This window comes from Hippoglossus hippoglossus, chromosome 15, assembly GCF_009819705.1.
Source record: "Hippoglossus hippoglossus isolate fHipHip1 chromosome 15, fHipHip1.pri, whole genome shotgun sequence".
Lineage (NCBI taxonomy): Eukaryota > Metazoa > Chordata > Actinopteri > Pleuronectiformes > Pleuronectidae > Hippoglossus > Hippoglossus hippoglossus.
The window spans coordinates 24,446,391-24,472,449 of record NC_047165.1 but is presented as its reverse complement, the minus strand read 5'-3'; the positions used below and the strand labels follow the sequence as shown (position 1 = coordinate 24,472,449).

Here is a 26,059-nt window from a genome sequence, read left to right as displayed (position 1 = left end):
AGATGCAGAAGAGACCATCTCCGACACATAGGACATGGTGTCTCAGCTGCTAGCTAAACTTGGGAAACACTAAAGCGTAGCTGAGTGAGGCAAATAACAAGCTGGACGACCAGGAAAATAGGTCCAGGCGCAACAACTTAAAGATCGCCAACCTGCCAGAAGGTACTGATTTCATTGGTCTCCACAACTGCACAAATAAACAGCTGATCATGCAAAGGGCACAAAACATGGATGAAAAAACTGTGTCTGCAAACCGTATACACTTCTGTGAGGATTTTCATCAGCGGCGGAAAAAAGGCAACACGAGTTTGTGGAGGCAAAGAAGTCTTTCCGAGCACTGGGGATTCCTTATAGGATGCTTTGCCTAGCGGTGTTGTATATTACCCATGATAATAAGGTACAGCTGTTTAAAAGTGTAGCAGAGAGGTATGTTGAGGAGATTCAGAAAGACAATACATTAACTATAAATGCAATGCAATTAAAATTTAAATAAACATTTTAGCTCATCATAGACCTGCAGCTGAAATATTGTTAAGAAGGAGGCAAGTGGACATAGTTAGTGCAGTCACGGTCTGTCTGTAGTTAAGTTTAAGTTGACATTTCTGATTTTGGAACTCAGTGGAATGAGTTTTTTCTTTAAATAATTTGATTATTAGATATTGCGACTGTATTAACCTCACCATTATTGATACTAACAATGAGAGTTCATTCATGTTTTGTTTAAAGGCATGCTCCTCCTGGAGAGTAAATAAGGGGGTGCTGTTAATACATTAATACTAAAGACTTAAAAGAAACATTACTCTGAATGGTTACAATGTCCCAGAAAGATGGCTTTATACAACATGGAGTCTGGGAGCTCTGTTTCATCCTATCAGTGTTTGTTTTGATGTTAAGAATGGAGAGAAAGATGTTAGAGACTCTGAGGTTGACATGTGCCCTACAGATAATGTTACAGCAGGTATGTGTGTATTTACGTAGCTTTATGTTGTTGTTGTTAAGTGTATTCATGTGTTAGTTTTTTTTAGTGTTAGTACAAATAGCTTTCTTACAAGAAATTAATTTAGTGGACAAAGAGCAAATTAAATTAAGATGAGATTGGGGAGGTCAGTCTTATTAGTCATTATTATTGAGTCTACTAATAGTAGAGGAGTTGCTATCTTGATACACCCCATTTGTATTTAGCACATGCAAAAGAGTTACTGCAGGAAGACAGGGAAAACATTACTGCTGTCTTTGCAGCATTTTACAGATCTTTATATAAATCAGACAACAACAGCACTAAAGAGGAACTCGAAAGGTTCTTTTCTAAAAATCAAATTACGAACATTAACAAAACGGGAGCAAAAATCGCTGGGGAAGGAAATATTTGAGGCAATAGCCCTTATGGGCAGTGGAAAATCTCTGGGCCCAGTTAGGTTGAAGACCTTTTAAAAGCAAACTCACTCCCTATCTGGCTAGAACTTAAGACTACAGTTTAAACACTGCCCACCGTCTACCAGAAACAATGCCAATATATGTTTGATTTAAAAAAAAAAAACAAGGACCATGAAGACCCAGCATCTAATAGGCCTGTATCCCTCATTAATGTAGAGGATTTAACAGACTTCATTTAAGGACGGAGCTCCTCTAATAATATCAGGAGGCGTGTTAATGATATACAGGGTTTGGTAGTGTCTCTGGACTCACTAAAAGCTTTTGATGAATGTCAATATCAAATTGCCTTACAAGCGTGTCAGTAGTTGTTGAGACATCTTGCGCTGACCAAAATGTTGTCAGTCCCACTTTCTAGTAAGAGAAGTTGAAGCTGTGGAACATTCTTTGCTGTATTCAATGTAATGTAATATTCTAGTCCCTCTGCAAAACATACAGCTAACCAATATATATAGACTGCATATGGTAATTAGATACATCACTAAGATTTCCCAGTCACAGGCAGATATGAATACGAAAATCTAAATGGGATTTTGAGATGAATAAATGTGAAGATACATTTTTAGCTGTTCATGTGAACTTAATGGACACGGCTCCCCGTCTGTTGTCCCATGTGTAGAGAGCCTGTGGCTGCTGAGATGAGTGTGTTTACCTCTGTGACTGACTGAGTTGCACAGCATATCTGCTAGCATATGCTGCTACTTTGGTTAGTCATTATTGTGTGTGTCTGTGCATGTGCATGAGTAACTCAGTCTTATGTCATGCACCTCCCCCCACCCTCTGGCATCTTATCTGTTACGTCATGTCACCATAGTAACTTTGGCAGTGGTGATGTATTCTGCTTCGCTGAACCAGCAGCAAAAAGCTAAAACACTCACAGAGATCTGTCTGTGTTTGTATGTTCACCAAGTTGATTGTTGTCTGTGTGTCTGTGTGTCTGTGTGTCTGTGTGTCTGTGTGTGTGTGTGTGTGTGTGTGTGTGTGTGTGTGTGTGTGTGTGAGCTTACCCTCATAATGAAGAAATCCTTCATAACAGTTAATGTTACTCTATGTTGCAGCAGTATTTATCATAATGAAATATTCAAAAGTATAGGCTATACTATGATATAGTGTAATTAAAATCCCTTGACAGCTTAAAGTTGGGTGGTGGTACATATTTTGGATATGAACAGCTTAAATGTAAAGAAATAAAAAGAAAAAAAAATTCTATTAATTTCTCTCATTTCTAATATAACCATTAATCAGTCCTGCCCATTGCAGATAGACAGTATAGTTAAATGAACAATAAATACAAGGTAAATACAGCAGTAAATACAAAGAAAGTGGTTGTAGAGCCACGGAGGACTCATTTTTTCCCACATATACAGTAGCTGAGCATAGGGCTATTTATAGAAGCCCTGGTGTGCTCTGTACCTATGTCAGGCCCCGTTGCATGCTGGGAAAGGAGAGATGTTGGAGATGGGGTTCTGGAGGATGCTCTGACCTATGGAGTGGGTACCCATTTTGTTAGTCTTGTGTATGAAGTTGCTCCTGCACATGTGACACAGTTTACAGTCCTTCAGTGTTTAATTCACAGGTGGCAACAAAAAAAGCAAAGGCAACAGAGAAAAAGATTTCTAGCAAGTCATCAACAATGTAAACAGAGCTGGTTTCACAATGTAAAAAAATACTCTTTGCAAATGCTTCATGAAGAAAGATAAAAGAAACTGTAGTTTGTTCACATGAGACATAAAGCACCTTCAATTTTTTGGACATCGGCTAACCCTATCCCAAAGTCAGCTGGTAACAATCCAGGTGAACCTTTTTTGATTATATAGGCCAATAGCTAATGAATTCAAGCCCTGATATAATATACTAGTAAATTAGCTGTTATTGGCTAAACCTATGCTTCCAAGCACATATCCACTGTAATACTGCCACATTCCTGCTGCTGCAGTCATCACTCCACAGTATCATGTTCCAGCTCAGTCTTTCTGCTCTTCCATTTGCCTGTGACATGGCTGTTTGCAAACCACTGCAAACGTTTCATGTTCCTGCTGTTTGATAAATATAGCTGAGTGTGGTGCTATTTATAGAGGCCCTGGCGTACTATGCACCTAAGTCAGGGCCTCTTGCATGGTGGAAGAGAAGATGGGTCGAAGGTGGGGCGCTTGAGGATACCGTGACCCGGATGACTGAGCTGGAATGATCAGCCTTGTGGCGCTCAGTGTGCTGCCGTACTAATGCAGTGACACTAGAAGCATGTCTCTAGTATTCCTCTATTTTGAGAATATGAAGTAACTCCCTAATGTTCATCTTTAAGACCAACAGTATAAAGGATCTCTCAGTCTGTAATTATTGTGTTATATAAAACGACCTTTTCTGGATGAAACATGATGGATTCACTGTCTTTCACCTAGCTAGCTGGTGGTTTGTTAACAAGAATAAGACTCACTGTGCAGCAATTCTAACCATCCCATCATCTCCCTGTTTGTTTCTCTCTGACTCTGTCAGGATATCATGTTTCCAGAGATGTGGTCCTGGAGGAGGCAAGGTGGGGCAGTCGTCACCTTCTACAAGAAGTCTTTGACAATGAGTCAAAGCTCTATTCTGAGCCTGAGAAAAACTGCACTGAACCAGGTAAGCTTGTGTGACAAGGTTAAACGTGAGCCACATATGGAACAGTTCATGTTACAGGAGCAGAAAGCAGTGCTCTGAGACATCAAGCTGTTTAAAGAACCCATTGTGTTTTTTAAAGGCAAAGGCAAAGGCAGAGGAATTACTATCTCCAAATGTTGTGTTGATGCTTTGATTAGAACACAATCACATGATTTTGTCCAGAGACTTAATATAATATGAGCTGTTGGACTTTGTTGGATCTAGTTTTATGGATGTGTGTGCATTTGTGGATGGCTATAGCTCAAGAGGTACAACAGGTCATCCACTAACCAGAAGGTCGGTGGTTCGATTCCTGGCTCCTCAGCCGCATTCCAAATTGTCCTTGGACAAGACACGAAATTGCTACCGACAGTGCATAGACAGTGCTTTATGAATGTGTGAGAATGGGTGACAGAGACTTATACTGGAAAGTGCTTTGATAAGTTGATAAAATTCCAAAATTGCTATATGAGTAAAGTCCATTCACACTATTTTGACTCATTATAAAGTTTGTTCATTTATATATTTTTCTTACCTTAAGAAAAAATGCACAAAACAACAGTTGACAGCTTTTTTATTGCTAAGTCAAAATAGAATTAGAAGATTTAACACATTAACTGTTATCAGTTCAAATATACAAATATAAATAAGTGCAAAACATCTTATCCCTTACATCTTAATAAATTTACAAAAAAACCCACAAAATATATAAACCCTAACCAAATACAATAACTTAAGACTAAATAACATTTTCAGTCTCTAATACAGCAATATATTCCGTACTCCGGCCAGGTCAGGGATGCTCAAACTGCCGACTCATGTACTTGACATGGAGTCACACAAGCTGTCAAACACGGCGCATCCCTCTTCTTTCAAATGTGTTCCGTGTCGTAAGGTGCTTCATTAAGTTTGTTGTGTTCCTCCCCTCAATCTTCCTCTCGGTTTATTGGCGGATTGCAAACAACGGGGTGTATAGCAGCAGTTGGAGGAGAGAATAGATAATGCTGGAGCGCAGGAAATCTGACAGTGCAAGTGCAGAATTATAGAAAAAGCAGAGCAAATCTAAGCACAAGCAGGGGTTATTTGACTGTCAGCGCAGGGTTTTGAGTGAAAGCATTAAAAAATCTGAATGTAAAATCAGTAAATCTAACTCTTAAACTGAAATGCCACGCTCAGTTTCAGAACTAATAGATATAATGATATAGTATTTAATGAAGATCCTGGCTTTGTCTTTTTTTATTTAGTTGTGGAGGTAAACTGCTTAGTCATTACATCCTGTATGATGATAGAAATATCCTGCCTCCCCTTCCCTTCACCTTTACAAACACACCATGCAGTCTCAGGAGACTGAGGCTGAAATATGAGCAGCACTACCTCTACTGAGGAGCCAGAGACAAACAGAGAGAGAAAACAAGCGGGTGTTGAGATTGAGATGAAAGCTGATGAAAAACTCTCTCAGGTAGAAATTCTCTGTGCTCTCCTTCAAACTGAAAGCTTCCAGCGTCACCATGTGTGCATCCCTGAGTGTCTGCTAGTTTCTCCTGAGTTTACCAAACACTCCCATGCCTTGTGTTTGTTTCCCTGTGGGCTTGTGTGTGTGTGTGTGTGTGTGTGTGTGTGTGTGTGTGTGTGTGTGTGTGTGTGTGTGTGTGTGTGTGTGTGTGTGTGTGTGTGTGTGTGTGTGTGTGTGTGTGTGTGTGTGTGTGTGTGTGTGTGTGTGTGTGTGTGTGTGTGTGTGTGTGTGTGTGTGAGAGAGTGTTTTCCATGTGGAATCTTGGGGCTTTACAAGCCAGACGCTCTGCCAAGCATTCTCTTGATCTCATAGTAAACACCACCTCTATCTAATGTGTGCATGCAACCACACATACACACACTCCTCCTTCCTGCAGTTTGGGGATGCGACGAAGGATAGTGCAGTCTGACTGAATTTGTATGGACAAGCTATTTTTAGACAGCATATCGTTTATGTGCTGTTTCTGTTTAATTACGCTTTGTCTCCTGAAACACTAATTACCTTAATAAGGATTATTCCTGCTTTTCCTCACAATGTTCTCCTTACGCCTCACTCCCTCTCTCTCCGTCTGTCACTGCATTATTGTCTGTTCAGTTCTCTCGTTCCCCCGAAGCACTCACTGTCTCTGTCATCTTTGGGTTTTTCCGCCTGTCTCATTTATTTATTTAGTTATTTTTTACCAGACGCAATCATCAGTTCAATTTCAAGTTGTTGAGCATTTGTGTTATGCACTGTAGAAACATAAACACACTGAGGAGATGGGTGCTTGTGCATCTTTGTGCATGCTGCTCATATTCTTACGCATACAGACACATACTGTTTCCATGTAAACTAATATTCAGTCTCAAGTGCAGCATTTAAACCTTACTTTTCTCAAAGAAAGTGAAAATTTCTGGCACAGTCATTAATTGGGTTTGTTTCATTTGTTCAACTGTCTGCTTGATTAACCCCAAAACCAAATGACAGGATCTTGAGATGTTGAAGATCTTATTGCATATTTCATAGCTTATTTCAGGTTGAGTCACTAGACTCGCAAGTCAAATTATTTCACAAGAAAAATGTTAAGTGGAGGATTCATTATGTTGAGACTGACTGTTTTGTTAGGGAGCTAAATTTACCTTTGCAAAAGAGACAAAAAGGTACTATTTGAGAATAAGGGAGTAGGATATTTGCTGGAATGAGCGTGAGATGCCTCTGCTAGGGAAAATGGGATTCTATTGTTGTGCTTTCACAGGAGCAGTTTGGGAGAAATAGCCTGGGTCCTTTTTTTAGTGCTGTACGCTTGAAAGCCTCCATGCAAATACGCAACAGAGGATCTTTGACACGTGACAGCAAATTTCCCAAAATAACGTTGCTTCTTCTGCTGCTGACTCAGGCTAGCTGGGGTCTGTGTGACTCCCTCAAGCGAGCATATCAATTGAACTGTGCTGAGCTGGATGCAGCATAAGAGGCATGATGGTCTTTATGGGAGATAGATGTGGCTCATGAGATAAAATAAACCGTTTACCAAAGCTAAAAAAGAAACACATCAGGATCAATTTCGTTTAATGTCTGCACTGAGCACAAATGTTGGCTCAATGCATTTTGAGTCTGAAAGGTCAGGCATGCACGAAATAATGTTATCGCAAAGCCCAGTCACTAGCTCTATCTGGAGCTTTCGACTCCCTTTATACATGAATATGAGAATATCTAGGTTTGGTTAGTTGTTAACTATGTGAAAAAAATTATATTTATAATATATAAAAATAATAATACAATATCTCAGGATGAAAAAACGCTGCCATATGCATAGAAGACACTGACAAATATGTCAAGACAGCTTTTGGTCTAAAGAGCTGACGACATTGTCATTGCCGTCCTCTGCCTGCTGCACCACCGCTCACCTGAACGCTCCAGATGTCTATGTCGCTGTGAACCCGTCTGAGCGGAGAATCTCCTGCTGCGTTGTTCATGTATGAAATGCAAGCTCCAGGCCGCACTCTCCAGACATTCTCCGAAGTTCATGTCTGAAAATGGCTTATAGAGATAGGAAGGGTGGGTGAAATGTTTGAGTCCACAGTTTCAGTGGTAAACAGAAATCCAATACAGTTGAAGTAACTGGCGACTGTAAGAAATGTAAAAAAACAACAGAAAACCCCCCATAAAATGCTTTAATACTGCTCCTGTGGTGTCATTCAAGTGTCCGTAAGCCCCGACATTCAAATTCAACCTAGAAACGCGAAGATATGTTTCTGTCTCTCTAAGTCAGAGAGCTCATACTTAAGCAATAGGGAGGAATGCATAGGTCAACGTTTCCTGATCCACTCAATTACTTACACATTTGACCAACAACAAACATTGGGAATTTCTAATATCAAACCGTTTTTAACAAAAGTTTATAAGAAAAGTTCCTACAATTCAGTATACCATGCAATATCAGTCAGCAACTGAGCAAATACCTCTTAATGTTGTTTGACAGCATCATCATTACCCCTAAACTACTGGACCTCTTAAATCAAATCACACACGTAGGCTGTTCTTTGTGATCTCCTTTTAATAACTAATGTTATATTTTTCACAAATTCTCAGCTGGCATCTCACTTCTGCTATAGACTAATCCAGGTTGAAGGGCAACCAGCATGTAGGCTACTTCACAACCTCAGGACAGATGTTATGTCCCTTAAGAATATAGTGTGAAATATGTACATACACTGTCTATAGTGGTGACAAATTATATATTTACATCCCTCTTGTGTCAGATGTAACTACTTAATGTTTTTTCCCGCGTTTTCTTTTTTAAGCAGAGTAAATCTTGGGCATGATGTGGACATGCACTGTCATGACATACAGTACACACTGAATGGTCATAGGACATGATGTACTCACTCATGATCTTTAGAATCTGAATTCCCCAAAGCCCAAAGTCGCATGTCGAGGTTCATTCCAATAAACAAAAACATATAATGATGTAAAACTGAAAATCTTAACATTTAATTAATCAGTTTTTTTTTTGTAGATAAATGCATTTGTTTAATTCTCCAAGTCCTTTTTCCTTTTAGCACCGACACCAATCTTGGTTGATATCAGATATAGAAATTGAGTAAGAAAGAAAGTTACCATAAAAAAAAGATGGTTGAAAAAGGACATCAGCAGTATTTGATTGACAGCTGATGTACAGCACAAAGCAGCAAAACTGAGATTTAAACCGGACAAGAAAACAAAAAGGAAGCTCTGCAGATTAGAAAATGACCACACTTAGATTAAATATTTAGTAGCAAATATCATTTCTGACTAAAACCCAGGTTGAGTACATGTGCAGGTGAGCAGCAGCATGACAACTTTATTAGTCATGTTGTGCCATAATGCATTAAACGTGATACCATAAAATGGTGTGCCTTTTGGCATTCAATAAATTTGGTTATCAAAATAAAATATAAAATATTAATATTTTATTATTAATATTAAATAATAACTTTAATTGATTAAAGTTACCTCGGGGCACCACCCTTCAAAGGAAGGGAAAAGATAGCCAATTTATTGAATAAAGTCTCATAAAGGTTCTAACTACAAATTTGGAACTCTGATTAACAATTAAATTAATAACTATAACCAAAATTACCATATAGATAGTTAGCTAAGTTGAAGGATATGGAGTTCTTGACAGTGTAGAGGTTGGCAAAATTCACTTATGCAACATTAATGAAAAACATTTGTGAAAGAAAACATTTATTATGAATATAATAAAGTATAAAAACACAAATTACTAACGATCTAATTGCTAAACAAAGATAGGTATGTGTGTATACATGTGTGTGTGTCTGTGTGAGTCAGCGTGCTTTCAAGATGGTGGCTGGCCAAAGAGACAACACCCTTCCCCCACCTATTGGAATGTTTACGACCTGTAGAGATAATGAGGTGAAGAGTTATGCGTGTGTCTGTGTGTGTGCCAAATTAGAGGAAGTTACTAGATTGGAGGCAACGAAAGACTGTGAAGAGCATAACAGACTAACATTACTTTCTCAATAACTTGTACCCAAAATATCACAACACCACAAATCAAACTTATAAACCTCACACAGAATCGAATAAACAGTCTTGCTTAGCCTAGTATAATTATTAAGCCCAGTTGTGTTACCAGTCCGTAGAAAGGGGAAAAAGGAAGTTGCTGTGCAGTTCGCAGTTTTGTGTCGTCTTGCTGGTTTCTGTTGAGCTGTGTAGCTCAGTTGCTGGCGGAAGTTTTCCTGCAGGACTTCGCATCGCTGCTAGGACGTTGGTAGAGCTTGGAGGGCGAGGAGGTTTCCTTGGTGAGATGAGCTGGAAGCTGCACCTTTGTGCTCCTCTCGAAGAGTTGGATGGGAAGAGAAGATGTGAGCTGGAGAAGAGGCTCAACAGCCTTCCCTCCTGTGGAAGGATTGTGGGAAGAGGCAGGAAGAGGCTCGACAGCCTTCTCTCCGTTGAGGGAGTGTAGAAAGAGAGCAGGAGAGGGGGCAAACAGGCTTATATTGGCCCGGTGACCTCACAGGTCATGGGGTCCAGAGTGACCAATGGGAGTTGAAACCTGTGTCCCTGGGGGGGGGTTTCACACCTCTGATGGCCCCTGGGAGACTGAGTCTTGGAGGAACATGCGGCTTCAGGCTTTGACTGAACATGTAGGCCGAAGTGTGGTTTCACAAAGAACCATGGCCCAACAGTCACATCTGACAAACATGAAGTATCTGTGGTCCGTCATTGTTCACAGCAGCAGACTCATGAGTGAGAAAGTCCTGCTCTAATCTGTCAGAGGAGATGTTTGTGTACATCTGTACAGCAGCCACTTTTGGCCCTGCACTCTGTGCTCTAATTGGTCAGATCAATGGCACTTACTTCCTCCTCTTATCTAACCACCCACAAAAGTATCCACACTCATTCACACAGAAGAACAAATGTTCTTACTCCCGGATAGAAGAGACACAAGAGGACTTTCATATACAAACACACACATGCATATATTTGTAGCAAACAAATGTGCATTCATCAGTTTTTTCATCTTGTGTTTGGTATGGCTGCACACACATGGACGCACACACACACACACACAAACATTCTTCAATTATGCATTATAACAGTGGAGTGTGACGGATTAGAGATAATCATGTTTACGATTGCTAAATTTCTCCACTCTGCTCCTGCACCACAAACAGCAACCCCTGCCTCATTAGTATGTGTGTATTTATTTGTCTGTATGTGCGTGGGCACCATTGTAGCAATAGACCCTGTCTGTTATTTTCCTCTGTGACTCATATCTCTTCTAATCTAATTCAATCTCATCCAATCATTAACACCAGTGATCATGGCTCAGCAGACTTCTGACCTGTCTCATCAGTTACACTTTAGCTTATTATTTGCTCTATCATGTCTTCATGAACCATAAAACGATGACTTGTTACATTCTAATTACATTTCAGTGCGACAAATGGAACATGATTTAACGCTCCTTTGCTCTTTGCTTCTTTTCACTCTGCTCTCTCTATTAATTAGAAAAATAAATGACACAAAAAAAACATTTGTATCATTGACATCTAGGTGAGTCTGGAATGTAAAATAAATTTTCACCTTGTAGTCATTTAATTAATGTTAGTTTTAGTCAACAAAAAGCTGTGCAAAGAGGGTTGATCACTGGAGCTGTACTCACTCACTTGTTCACTAATTCATTGTTCACAGTCTGGCTTTAGCTTGAGATGAGCTGCTGAAATGATTGCTCACAGTTCTTCAATGATATTCTTTAAACAAACATCTATGAAGTGTGGAAGCCTGATTCAACCCTGCACTCACTCCTACCAATACCCTGTAAACTCAAAGATAAAAACAACTCAAAGTATCATAAGTGATACATCCACATGCACAGCTCTTCAAGGTAATGTTAGCATTCCTTTTAATCACATTGTGGTACGTGTCTCATGGTTGTTGTTTGGCTACTTCTACATCTGATTTTCTTTCTTCCCAAAAAATCTAGCTAACACCCCTTAAAGAGACACAAGATTAATTGAATGCAAATGTCGGTGGAACGACTAATATAGAGGATAGAGGCTAGTTTTGGCTGGAGTTTTTCCCTCTGCAGCACCACCTACAGGCAATATTTTTAGCCTGGTTATTGGTAAGGCTTTAAGAATAGCTGCTGTGAGTTGTTTGTTTATTTCAACACCTCTGTATTGTGGGGTGTAATGAGACAGTGTTTCAGGAGTCTGCAGTTGGCCCAGTGGGGCTTTAGACATCTATTTCCTAGTCGATACTGTCAGTGTTCTGTGTTTTACTGAAGTTTTGCCCCATCTCCCAAAAGTCAAATGCTTTGTAAATCCTTTTAAGAACGCTTGAGAAACTACTGCCTCGAGTCCTAGTAGACCATGATCAACAGCATGTGTCCTGCAGGTTTTCCCAACATGCAGCTAATTATCTGCTTAATGGGACCCTTTTCTCTTTTTCCATTACTGCACACTGAGCCAAAATGAGCCATAAAGGCAGAGCGAGAGTCTATCTGGAGACAATTCTGGGAGAATAGAGGAAGAAAAAACATTGTTAAAAGTGGATATTAGAAAATATACAGAGTCCTGGAGTTATTGTGAGGGGGTTTCAGTGGCTCGGTCGGTCAGTCCACCACTTTTATCGGGACTGAAATATCTCAGCCACTAAATGGATTACCATGACATTTTGCACAGACATTCATGGGCCCCTGAATCCGACTGACTTCAGTGATCCTTTTGTGCCACCAGCAGGTCAAACGTTGCTTTTCGATAAGTCAATTTTGAGCCTATTTTTTAAGTTGATCAAGACTGTCTCAAAGACCCTGTTCAGACCTGTTACTAGCATCCGATGAAGGACCATATAGGTAGATATTTTCACAAATAATCTAAGGACTTTTCACTCCTCTATGTGCCCATACAATGGCTTGTTTGTAGCCACAATATTAACACTGACCACCACATAATGATTGATGAGTTTTTTTAAAGGGGTAAAATCTGCATAGCTGCGACACCAAGTCCAGCTTCTCTGGTAAAGAAATCCCTGCAATCTGATTTATTTAGACATCATAGCCCATCCTTGCATGTGTTGTGTGGCCTGTGGTGCTTGGCAGGGCAGGAGAACAAACAGGTAGTGAAAGGCAGGCACCTCATGTATCCCCCGGTATGTGAAGCCCAGGAGGACCAGCCCTGAACATTGACTGTGGGCAAAGGCAGGAAAGGGGGCACGATTCTAGCTTTATGTAGAGAAGGCAGAGAAGGACATGCCGTGTGTTTGCCCCTATCCACTCTGTACTGTGTATGTGCGTGTGCGTGTGTGTGTGTGTGTTTATATGTGTGTGTTTACCAAGCCATCCCTTCCTTGCCCGCGGTCCATCTGTCACTCTAAGAATGCTCACTAGGCATGTCAGAGACTGCAGGCCAGCTGGGAGGGTGTGTGTGTTTTATGTATGTGTGGGGATTGGAGGATGGGGGGCGGGGGATCTCTGTCACGTCATATCACATCATTTCCTGTTAAATAATCCCACCACCATGAAATAATCCAAAATCTGAGAGAAGAGAAACACACTATCAGGAGGAAGAATATTGGCTAATTGTCTGTTCTACAATGGAATGAGTTCCTTTCAATGAACATTGAAAAGAAATTGGATGAGGTACAGGTGATCCACAAATAACTTTTTTATGCAATGTCAAGCTCAGTGCACGTGCAATGTCATAGAGGTTTGTTGAGATCTTACAGTGTGCAGTGCTGGGATAGTTTTAATATATTTGTTCTGGACAAATTCAAACTAACACTTATCTGGTTTAAATTAATTAAGACATAACATCTGTAACCAAACAGATGTTTATTTTTTTTTGATTTTGCATTAGCAAATAAAAAGAGCCTGATTTATCAGTTGACCATTTAAAATCTGCCATTAGGTGCCCACAGACATACCAGTATCTGTATATATGTCTGTCCATATGCGCCAATATGAAAACTGTTATTTTATAGAATAAACAATATAATAATATAATAATAACAATGATATATCATTTTGAATAGTAGGTTGAATTTGAACATGTGATAGCTCTTATTGGCATTTTGGAACTGTGTGTTCACAGGAACTGTATAAATGTAAAGGCCACTTGTACAAGATGATCCATTTCTCTGCTGTTCCTGTGTGCATTAGCACAACATGGAAGCAGTGTGTTTATCCATATTTTGTTGAAAAAAATTGGCTAGAACATGGTGAACATGCCCAGCATGCAGTAGGTGGGTGTGTGATCCTCAAATTATAGATTTTGACACTTTAGCCTGCTGGGATGTCAAAGCAGTGATGCTCAGAACTCCAGACAGACTCTTACAATTGTGTGATATAATTCTGAACAATTGTAACAGGTGGGGGCAGACTGTCATGAAAGTGTGTGTATGTGTTTGTGTTTGAGTGCATGTGCATGCATGCTTAAATCTGACATCTACCGCTGTGTCTCTTCTCCCTCCTCTGTTCAGGGAGTCATGCCACACTCTGCATAATACAGTGTGTTACTGCACTTACTTTTCCTCTGCACAGGGACATGTCCACACACAAGCACAGACACATATTGAGATTATATCTTGAATGTCGTATTACTCAGCAGAGTAATGGTAAAGCAAGCTACATATGAAGTGTTGGATCTAATTAGTGTATTGGTGGTGTGTGTGTGTGTGTGTGTGTGTGTGTGTGTGTTACAGCAGTCTACTTGTGTATTTGTTATCCTGGATTATGTTTTTAGCAGAACCTGTGCAGCACAAAGTGGTGTGAAGGTGTCAGGGGAACATTTAGAGACTGTATTAGTGCTGCTGTGCTATGCGAATTTCACAGTATGATTGCCATCTCAATCACTGTATCACAGTATACAATATATATGTTATTATCCATACAATAATTGTTACCATAATAAAAAATTACATGAACAGTAACTATTTAACTAAAGCATGTTAGTTTGCATGTTAGCACTAGTGGTGGAATTATCCACATCCCAAAAGCACAGGATTTTACATTTGTAGTTGGTCGAGGTCCAGTTAATTTCAAACTTTTTTTATCCAACTGAGACCAATGATTGTTTTCATTGTGGATTTATAGATTATTTATGTGGATTATTTTCACCATTAATATTTATTTATCAAAGCAGTTGGCCATTTACTGTAAGGCAGGAACGCTTGTGTGTCTTTCTATGGGGTCAGATCAGAGTCAGTGTGTTTCTGTCTGTAAATCAGAGGTGGAGGAACAAACAATTACTTCCATATCACATTTTATGATCAGCATTTAATGATCAACACGTTTTTTCTGTTGGGATTAAAGTTATAACCAGGACACTTGAAGATTTGCATGGAGGGATGGTGCTCTTGCATGTGTGTGCATGTGTGTTTGTGTGTCTGTGTGTGTGTGAGAGAGAGAAAGTCGGACATGCAGCACAGGAGGAAACAAAATGCTCACACAGCTGAAATTCTCATTTGGTTAAATTTGTTTTCAATACAGGTGATGACAAAATGTACATGGTATGATTACCATCAGTTTTCATATCATGGTATACTGTAAAATCCTTCTGCAACCCAACTGTGTATGGATGGCTGTAAACGTGTTTGTGGGTCTAGTTCCATTGGACCATGTCACTCTTCAACTTCATGTTGTGTTTAGTCTTCAATGACTGTCATGTCAGCAAGGAAACAAATACAAGTCTCCTCTAAATATATAGTTTTAATTGGTTGGAAAGTCCTATACATCTAATTTAGTAATGTGAAAAGTCTTATCAAATGATGAATATACACATGACAAAGTCAGAAAACATGAAGACCACTGCCTCCTCAATCAATAAAACATCTCAGGTCTCAGCAGAAACAAGTTGTTCGTTCATTTTGACTCAAGCTCAGACAAAAAGGTTGGAATATCTTCCATTGGAACTTGACCCATGACTTCATTACCAAAACTTGCTTTTCACCTTGTCCCACCAGTCACAGGTAAAAAAGTGGATTGCGTAGTGTAGTGATAGTAATAAAATAATTGTCTGGCTATGCAGTGCATGAATTGTTTTGTAACTCCAGTTTTTCTCCATGTCACAGCCATGTCCTGAACAAGATTCAAATCTTGAAAAACTGTCTTGATATTGTTTGCAGCACAACATTGTTGAGTTTTGGTACGAGTAAAGATAATCTATTTATTATGTTTCTTTGCAAAGAATAAATTCAAGTTTCTCAACAGACTTTTTATGTGTACTTTCAACACAAAATGTTTTTTGTTTTTTTTAAACTAAGCCCAACACAGAATGAAAGTATTGTTTAAATAAGGTCAAATTTGTGTAAAGAAATATAATCCAAGGGCCAGTTTTCAGTTCAGTAAAATGTTTACTACCATATGGATGTGGGTCATTAGTCAAAATCCACTGAGATGTGATACTTTGTTGACACCAAATCTGCTGCATTAAATAAAAGTGTCCACATCTATCACATTGTGTAATAATGGACTGTTTTAACTGCTTTTATCTTGATATCAGCAGCTATCCATTCACCCTAATTGCCACGAAAGGAGAATTAGTTTGAGATTATTTCATAACATTTGTCATTTATTAACACATCACTATTAATTACCATCCTCAGTGGCCAATGGTGAGTGTGAGCAGCTAGTTGGTCTGATGAATGAGAGTGGCGATGAATGACCAAAAGCTGATCACACATTTAGAAAAAGCTTCACGGTTACAAAAATGGAAATGTCACTGATCACAGCTGATGTTGAATCCCACTGGGATTTCACTGGGAGATCTTGTATTAACAAGGCCAATAAATCACCCTCCATACACACAGCAGCTCCACACATTAAATGCACATACACAGTAACACAAGCCAGTATGGAGGAAAATCAATGTTAATTGACTGTTCTTGTGTTTCAAGCAGACATCTCACTGGGTGAAAAGGATGAATATCCTCATATGGAGCCCTGTAGGACATCCTTTATTCTCTTTAATTGAATTCACCCCCTACGTCCATCCTGGACACCAAACCTGCACATGCAAAAACTACTGAGTGTCTGAGATTTTCCTGTCAGTGTATAATCCTCAGAGGAAATTACTGAGAGGCAGAAGATCCCTTGTGACTATGATCTGTCATTAGTGACCACAGACACTGGCTTCTCTAAAGCATCGCCTTTGACCTTCTTCACTAATTTCTCACTGCAGATTTTTCATTGAGAAAAAAAACTGCCTGTAGACTATGATGATATATAGACACACAAAATGTATGACACTGAAGCCAAAATGTGTTTTTAACATTGGTTTAACTGGTAACTCTTGTCACATAAGGAGATACCCAAAACAACAACTGATTACCAAGAATTTACACTTATAATATTAGACTATACATATTATTTTCCTTGTGGTACAAATACTATATCATAATAGAAAGGTGCTTGTGTCTTTCAAAGGCACATGCATCATACAAGATACTGACTACTACCCAGAATCTTAAAGCTTACAGTGTTATAAACACACACATAAATGTTTCCATTTTACTGATTTAATAATAATGTTCTATTCATTCATACTACTTCAATTTACTGCTGATTTTGTTGTTGTCAATGCAAACTTAACACCTCCTCTAGGTTTATCGGCTGTCTTGATAAATTCTGAATAATGTTAAACATCATCACTGTCATTTTACATTTAAGCTTTTGTTCTTTTGCACAATTATTGTTCACACACTTTCATTAGTTGCTGTTACTTTTTTAAGGCTGTTAAGCCAATTGAAATTCATAACTTCCTGCAGTTAGTGTGCATGACATTACTTGTGTTGCTGTGCTGATGAAATGAGTGCTGCAGAGATGTAGATGACTACTTTTAATATGCAAGCCATTACTGTACAGGTTACGCCACCTCTCCATCAATGTTCCTTATCTTACTGTTGTAAACAGTGGTGTAGTGCACTCACTTCTAAATCGCCTCTGGTGAGCATCATTCAGTAGTGTACTGCAAGTTTTTTTTTCTCTCTGATTGGTTAATACTTGTTGCCTTGTTGGTTGTGTCGGTTGGTTTAGGTATGACGAGTGGTGATTAGTTAGTTAGGACAAGAATATAAGAGTAAGCCAATCAGAGGCAGTGTGTGATGCCTGATACGTGTTTGACTTCCTGGAAAAAAATATCACCTGCCCTTTACCTGACCTCCTGCTTGAAGCAGTTCTTGGCTGCTTCTTGCAACTTGCTGTGCCACTTGGAGTTCCTCATCTCCTCTGGGATGTTTACATTTAAATACTGTGCTGGTGGAAACCAAAGGGTCACAGCTGACATACCCGATTCAGAGGGAGAGAGACAGGGACATGGACTCTGGGATACAGGATAGTCTGAACTAATTCAGAAGTGACTAGTATCTTCAGAGCAGAATGGTCTTTTTTACCTTTACAAAAGTGCGTGTTGTTGCCTCTTGGGAGCAGACACCTTGTCTCTGAAGTCGGAGTCAGGAGGAAATCGTCTGGTGGATGCTTATTCCCTGTGGAGTTTCCCTGGAGCTGCCGGCCGGCTTATGCCCGACTGATCTGACTCGACGGTACCGTGAGTGCCCTGAACATATTGTATATAGGAACACTGTTGTCACTGAAGCAACACAGACATTTCTCTTTCTGTTCACTTTCCTGAGTTGTTGGTTGCTGAAGATGCACAGTTAAACCCGGAACAGTTTATTTAAATTGTATCGGTTTTTCCTTGTTAGAACTGGATTGAAGTTTGGGCCCTGGGGGAGACTGAAACAGACTTTGTAAATATACGGATTTAACATCGGACATTGAAACTGTGGGAGACACATGCACACACACACCCTCAACTCTTTCCTTTTTTTGGGGTTATTTTTGTTTACTTAGCTCAATGTGAAATCAAGCCAGATAATCTAAGATAGATAGATAGATAGATAAACTTTATTGTCTGTCCCAAGTGACAGAAATTCTCCTTTTGACAGGGCTCAACAATACGCACATAAGTTACATTTGAAAACCCACAGTGCATATTTAAAAACAAGGCTCAACAATAAACACGATTTACATTTCAAACACATACCACACATCTAAGTAAATTCCAGAAACATGGATGGTAACAGTTGCCTGATGGTAGTAACTGGAAGGACTGGTGGAGGGGGTGAGATGGGTCCTTTCCTCAACATGGTTGCTTTCCTCTAACCGGGTGTACAGTTCAGATGGGAAGTTTGGGGTGAACCAATTATTTTGCTGGTCTAATTAATTATACTAATTATATTATTATATTTTTTGTTTGGTGGTGAGTGCATTGTACCAGGATGAGATGTTGAAGGTAAAAATGGATTCAATAAGTGGCCGGTAAATCCGGGTTAAAAGTCCTGAGTGTCCTCAGCAGGTGGAGGCACTGTTGTGCCTTTTTGTACACTGGGAATAGGACAAACAGGTATCTATCTCTGTTCCCAGGTATTTAAAAGAATGAACCTGCTCTATAAGCAGACCCTGTATCCTGAGAGGTTGAAAAATGGATTCTGATTTCTCTCTGCCCCCATAGCACAACTCCTTGGTCTTTTGACCAAGTTGTTCCAGTCAGGTGGGCCACCAGGGCCATGTCATCTGCATACTTAAAAAGTGTCATTCCTTCACTGCTGCATGAGATGTTGTTAGTGTAAACAGAGAAGAGAATAGGAGATAAAACACAACCTTGGGGGAACCCTGTGTTTAACAGCAGGAAGTCCTGCTAGCTGTGGGCGAACAGGTAGGACATGGTACTTTATTTGTCGATTCAACGATCAACAAAGTATTTGTGGTGTTTTTAAAAGAGGAGCGCCAGGATGATTACATTTGGGGGTGAATACAGGTTTACTGAGCTCTGATGCTAATAACTATAACATAAACATCATCCTTAGCCACAGCTAAGCGTCACGGTTGCTGATTAATATGACAAACATACTGATGGTGGTTCGTCAGATGTAGCAATCAACTTGATGACCCAATCTTATCCTAATGCAGCGTGCATTGATTTCAACTGATGTTCCATCATATCAGCTTAAATTACATATCACAAGTAAGCAAGAGAACTACTTACCTATAAGGGAGATACACACCCACACAGTGATGTTATGGTTTACAGGAACGAAGGATGTAAGCATCATGTTTGGGCTCATATATATGTTTGTGCGTGTGTTGGGGATAATATCAGTCCATCTGTTAATGTAGACACAGATGTTATGTATATGATGGGGGCACTACTAATGGGTGGTGTGTGTGTTCATATGTGTATGAGCAACTTGTATGTGGACAATGTGTCTTGCATAGTTCTGTGTTTTCATGTGTAGGGCTGGGCTGGGGCATTATGGAGCTCTACCGAGATAAAGGTATAAAGAGGATAGTGTAGCCCATGTCAGGAGGGCCCATTAAAGCCAGGGCACATGTAATCTTGCTGTTGGTCAGAAAAAGATTGTGCTGTTGATTTCATGGTATTAACTGGTATTAAGTGCAGAGCATGAGGGAGAGACACATACAGGACTGTGAGACAGAGCTGAGGTCAGTAGTTTAAAGAAGTTTTTAAAAAAAGACTTGATATTCTACTTAGCTGTCAGTACTGGGGCTGGAGGATATGGCCAAAAGTTATATTAAGGTAAACATTTTCATATCAGTTGATATCTATAACTATCACAATAAATGTCACATGATTGTTTCTTCTCTAATTTCGCCCGAAACAGCAAAACATTTTACAAATCTGGGGTAGATCATTGATGTGTTTTACATCCTAACTGCACAAGTAATATATTGATATATAGTGAACTTTTATTATATTACTATTGATGAAAATTATATTGTGATAATTATTTATATTGTTATTTTCTCCAGTTTATAACATTTTATTTGATTAAATTCCAAATATTAAAATTGTAAAGAAATGTCTGAGTCCAGCAATACACTTTCAACAATTGTTTTTCTATTGGAATATAACCCCTGCCATGGCCTTCTAGTTGTTGTTCTGGCCAGTTCATTTCAACCAGTATGTTTTGACTCTGATACCATCACTCTCTGTTTGAACTGTCGGGGCGGTCGCACAAAAAATGCAGAAGTTCATGTTGTAGTTCTAGTGACAGGCATGGTGCTGGTAAAATGACTTTTGGCATCTAAAGACTGAGGATATCTTGTTTCAGACAACACTGTGTGAAATTAAACATTGCTCATCTTTATATACTATCGATATTGTAATGATATAAAGCAGGTTGAAAATCAGTAAAGTTCCACTTTAACTTTAACATTAAGCAACAGTTAGGTTATAAAGTCACTGTGTAAAATTTGAAAATGTCTGGCTTTGGCATCTCCCAGAAGTAATTTAAAAGGACACAATGCATCTACAACCCATTTTTCACAGACATAAGTTATACCATCAAACTGATTTGATATATAATAACTTGAATTTATAGAGTGCCTTTCAAGAGACCCAAGGAAATTCTAATTACAAAAAACATGGTAACAATTTGTATTTTGTAAAAAATGTTTAATGTATTTTAGGACGGGATTCTATAAACACATACCTGATTACAGACAGTTAAATAACAAGCTCTATCCTGTCAATGATCTGTTGATGGCTCATTCTGATTAATCAGAGAGACATTGTCATTTATGTAGCAACATATTTACACCAATGGCCACAAAGACAGATCTAGATATTAAATTCCATATTTCTTGGGAAATGGGAATAAAGTTTCCCTTATCAACATGTTTGGTAACAATGAATTAAAGAGCACACCATAATGTGAACTGTGTCCTTCATTGTGTGAGTGTATTGTCCCTTCATAAACACTGAGGACTATGAGTATAATGCTAAAAATACTAAATAACTGCAAACTGTGTTGCTTGTCAACTGTAAGCCTTCAAGGTAATATTTGTATTGCAAACATCTTTTAGTATCATTTGCCACACCAGCAGCATGATTCTAACAACACCATGTTGGTCTTTATCAGTTATGTGTATTAATTACAATGACATTTTTATGCAGATATTCTCAAAGTCCAAAAATGTATCCTGATGATGTTGGCTAATCTGACTTTTTTTTTTTGCTTTTGGCATCATCAGGTCAAAGCTTCCACTTGGACATGGTAACCATCAGATTGTTGACATAGTCATTAAGCAATCTTAGGATGTGGAATTCAGTATTTTTCTAAGACTATATACTACATTATCATATTCTTGTTGCTATTGTTCATATCATTCTTTACTTTGTTTCAAAGCTTATGATAAATATGAGCTTCACATGTTAATTTGAATTTCTAAAAACCTTTTATCAAGAGAATTACTCGCAGACATAACGACATCCAGATGTAGTTATTACTTTCTTTACTCTGAAATATAGTCACCTATGTTCTTTATGAAAAATGTATGTTACCTAAACTTCAAACACTTTAAAAATCCAATGTAGCTGCTTTTAAGTAGACATGTGGTTCTTTTGATTTAGAAATTATTCAATTCATGTTTGTCAGGAGGGGACATGGCCTGTGAATTCTCTTTCTATGGGCCTGAAAAGCAGCATAAGAGCAGTGGCAACAACAACAGCGTAATGTTATCAATACAGGGGCAGAAAATATATATTGGACATGTTCCAGTCACACTCCTTCATCCAAAGGTGAGACACTGAAAAAATATTATATTGATTTTCTATGTTGTATAATATGAGTCCCAGGTCAGCACAGGTCATAATCTGATTTCTTGCTGCCCACGTTTGCTGCTTCACTGATTAAATGCCAGTATTACCATGTAACCTTTAGCTGGAAAGTTACACACACACACACACACACACACACACACATACAAACAAGTTGTGTAGTTTACTCCATCTGCAACAAAAAGCAGCTTTTGCTGTCACTCATCTCCCACAGATAGATACATACTGGCCTCTATACACAGATCCATTCTCTTTCTGTGTTTTTTCTTATTTGTCAGTCTAACTTTCACACATGCCTGCCTGTTGAGCCAGTATTGATACCCTCTTCTTGTGCAATGTGGAGTAGACCTCCTCTGTTCCTTCTTTCTCCGGAAATGTGAGAGGGCACAGAGAGAGAGAGAGTATACTCCTGATCAGAGCTTATTGAAAGTCTGTCACAGTGGTGAAGTTGAAATTGTGGAGAGGAGGAATGACGTGAAATTAGTCATGTCCTAAACTCCTATGGGTTCATGCTGGATTTCACTGAAGTGGAAAAGATGTGAGGAGGGAATGTCAATCGAAGCGAAACTGGAAACTGCAATGTTTTGCTCCTTTTGTTGTCTGTTTTTCACTTTTGAATATTAAAACCATTAAAAACAAATCAGAGGATAATTTCAGGTCTATTAGAACTGAGGATTTATTTTTGTGGATTTTCTCCAAGGTTCCAATGATTGATTATTAAATTACAAGCATGTCAGTAGTGAAGTGTACGTAAGTGTGCACTTCTTACCTAACAACAAATGCCGGATAAGAAAACATTGGTTCATGTCAGAATCTGCTTGTAAGGAGAAATTTCTTCTTTAGAACAGTTGGTGAATGAGGCTGTTTGTACTTAACAAGTTAACAGCTGGAAATGAAATAGAAGTTCAAAATCCGAAGCTAGAAGGTGGTTAGATTATTACCAAGTCCGTTATATGGAGATGAAACTATTGTGGCTGGATGTAGCTGATTAATGTTCATTCCTTGAACCAATAAACTAAAGCCGGACTCAACAAAAACAACACAACACACAATAATCCAGTCCTTTAGCCTTCATCGAAAATGTAGCCTCATTGTGACTGTGGCAGCTTTCATGTCCTTTGCATTTTTCAGAGAGATGTTTTAGGCTCACCAAACAGCAAACATGGGAAGGAGTAAAAGACTAGAGTTAGTCACCTCTGTTTCTCATAACAAGAGTGGGAGAAGCTCCGGGTGTAAGCTCGTCCTCATCACTTGCTGCTGAATCTGTAAAACAGGTCGGTCCAGACCAAGCTCTTTTGTCCTCTTTTTTTCTTGTTGGGGTGTTTTTGTAAAGAAATCACCAAATTTAACACAGTTCCATTTAAAGTTGCAGTATGTTTACAGGTCAGCTCGCAGTGGACGTAACTCAGTAATGTCAGGCGTAAAAAAAAATGTAATCAATACCTATTGGCTGTAAATAAAAGTGGGAGTGTCCAGTGCACAGAGAGGTGCGTCCTGAGGAAAATCTGCCTCAGCGGCCCGTATTAACCACTGGTGTAGTTTTACGAAAACATTTCTGTTTTAGGACGTCATTGAGGAAACACTGCTTTTCCAGATCCACACGAAAACAAGAACCAATCCATGTTTTTGTAAATGGTACACCGAGATAGTAAAATGGAATTATTATTGAATGTAAATTAATGTATTTGTAAAAGAATACACATTACAAACAGGAATACTTTGATGAAGTAAAATTTGAAATAAAAAAACATTTAATTAATTATCACACAGTTGAAAAATTTTATCTATTTATACATTTTTATTTATAAAGGGGCTAGTGTGATCACTGCCCTCCAGCTGACCACAATCTTCCCCATCTGCATGCAGAAGTGTCCTTGGGCAAGATACAAAACCTCAAATTGTCCCTGTACCTGTCTGCTCTAAATTACAGTAGGAACCTTTATAAAGACATATCTATTTGCACTTATTAAACACTGATGCTAGTGGGCGATTTACAGGAAAAGAAGTAAATAGAGTCGACCTCTCTTTGTGCTTCCCCCTTGTTTTCCTCTCATTTCTTCACTGTTTTGTCCTGCTGACGAATGTCCGACTTGTTAGGTAATACCACCCACTAACTTGTAAGCACTGTGGCAATAAATGCAACCACATGCTGCCATTTGTGTGTGTGTGTGTGTGTGTGTGTGTGTGTGTGTGTGTGTGTGTGTGTGTGTGTGTGTGTGTGTGTGTGTGTGTGTGTGTGTGTGTGTGTGTGTGTGTGTGTGTGTGTGTGTGTGTGTGTGTGTGTGTGTGTGTGTGTGTGTGTGTGTGTGTGAGTAGCTGCATGCTTTCTTATGTGAACTGTTAACCACTTACAGGCATAAGGCACAGGGTCAAGCATTTACATAAAAATTATACAGTTTTTGTCCATGGTGCCCACTGCTGCGTATATGTACATTAGGTGATGAGTGTCTCCATCCTGAGCTTCTCTGTTCAGACAATTGATACATGAGACAGTTTTCATTTCTAGTTTATGATCTCAAAGTCTGACACTTTTTAGCTTAAATGTTCTAAAATTCCTCTCAACAAATATAAAATAATATTTTTCACGGCCAGGATTAGTTACTATTCAGAAATATCAGAGTAGAAAACAGACATTGGTCAGTAAGTGGTAATGGAAATGCAATTATCCCCAGCAACAGGTCTTGGACCAAGGGGAGAGAGTGCACTATGGAAATGACCACCCCTTTGTCCTTTCAAAGGAAAAGGGTTCAGTTCCCTATCCTAACCCTGTAGCTGGAAATGCTTCACATATAGTTAATGTTTAATAATGGATAAACTGAAACTACAAATAATTATTTTTATAATTATTCATTGATGTTTTATAAAATCCATCAACCTTTTGCCTCATATAAAAAACAATTCAATAATCTCAAGAATACAAGGTAATCCCAGCTAAATATAAGGCTTAAAGGTAGGTTAGACATACAAGGTTTTTAAGTGATAGCAGGGCTGTGTATTTTTTGTTTGTATCCGACAATATTCTACCTGTACACATGGCATGGCTGTGTCTCAATTCAGGGGCCGCTTCCTTCAGAGGCTCCATCTGACCGATTTTGTCACAGCCGAATGACTAGGCTATCATTTCTAAGGCTCCTTCAAATGTGGCCGACAAATGCATCCCAAGCAACGAAAGGCTGCAACAGGTGGATCCTTCCCGGTCCAACCTATCCCAGGATTCATTGCTCTTTAGTGACAACCGCTTTTCAAATTAGTAATGGTTCTGGCAAGCGATGAGACATCCAATGCTTGAGTATCAGGCTTCAACTCAACAGAATAGGGTTAGGGTTACACAGGTTTAAAAACCAAGGGGCATTAAAACGTTGTCTTCTTGTCCAACTTCACGTCTGTTGCTACTCAACAGCAATAAGAGCGAGACAAGCTGGTGACGCCAAACACGGAAATCCAGACCGTCTCATTTCAGATCTACCGTCCTGGTCTACGAAGCCCACGAAGGAGGCAGTCATAGTGTGCTGGGTAGACTGCGTCTTTCAAAGGATGAAGCCCCTGAGTTGAGACACAGCTCATGTGTGTTCATATGTGCAGCTTTATCACAACAGATGCTCAGCATGCTTTGTCATAGATGCAGGGAAAGCCATCTGTCATCTCCATAAAGCAGTGTCTTTTCTGCTGCACTTAAAGTACAGCAACCTCCTCACATCCCTTTAATGATGTATAGGATTTGGAGGATTCTCTCTCTTTCTGTGTCTCTGTCTGTATTGGAGCCACAGAGATCTTATGTAATGCTTGTGGTATTACGTAAGTGTTGGGGGTGGCAGTGGCCGGGGTTGGGATTGGGGGGGGTGGGGGGGGTCAA

General features: G+C 39.1%; 1 protein-coding gene across 2 annotated transcripts in view; it reads left to right on the top strand.

Moving 5' to 3' along the window:
- The window catches only part of slc24a3 (solute carrier family 24 member 3), a 79,640-nt gene that overhangs the window by 24,393 nt on the left and 29,188 nt on the right, over nucleotides 1-26,059 (top strand). For both annotated transcript variants that reach the window (XM_034609455.1, XM_034609454.1), the window contains exon 2: nucleotides 3,925-4,050. In XM_034609455.1, coding sequence (XP_034465346.1) covers nucleotides 3,925-4,050 — 126 coding nt within the window. The remainder of the gene's footprint in view (nucleotides 1-3,924; nucleotides 4,051-26,059) is intronic.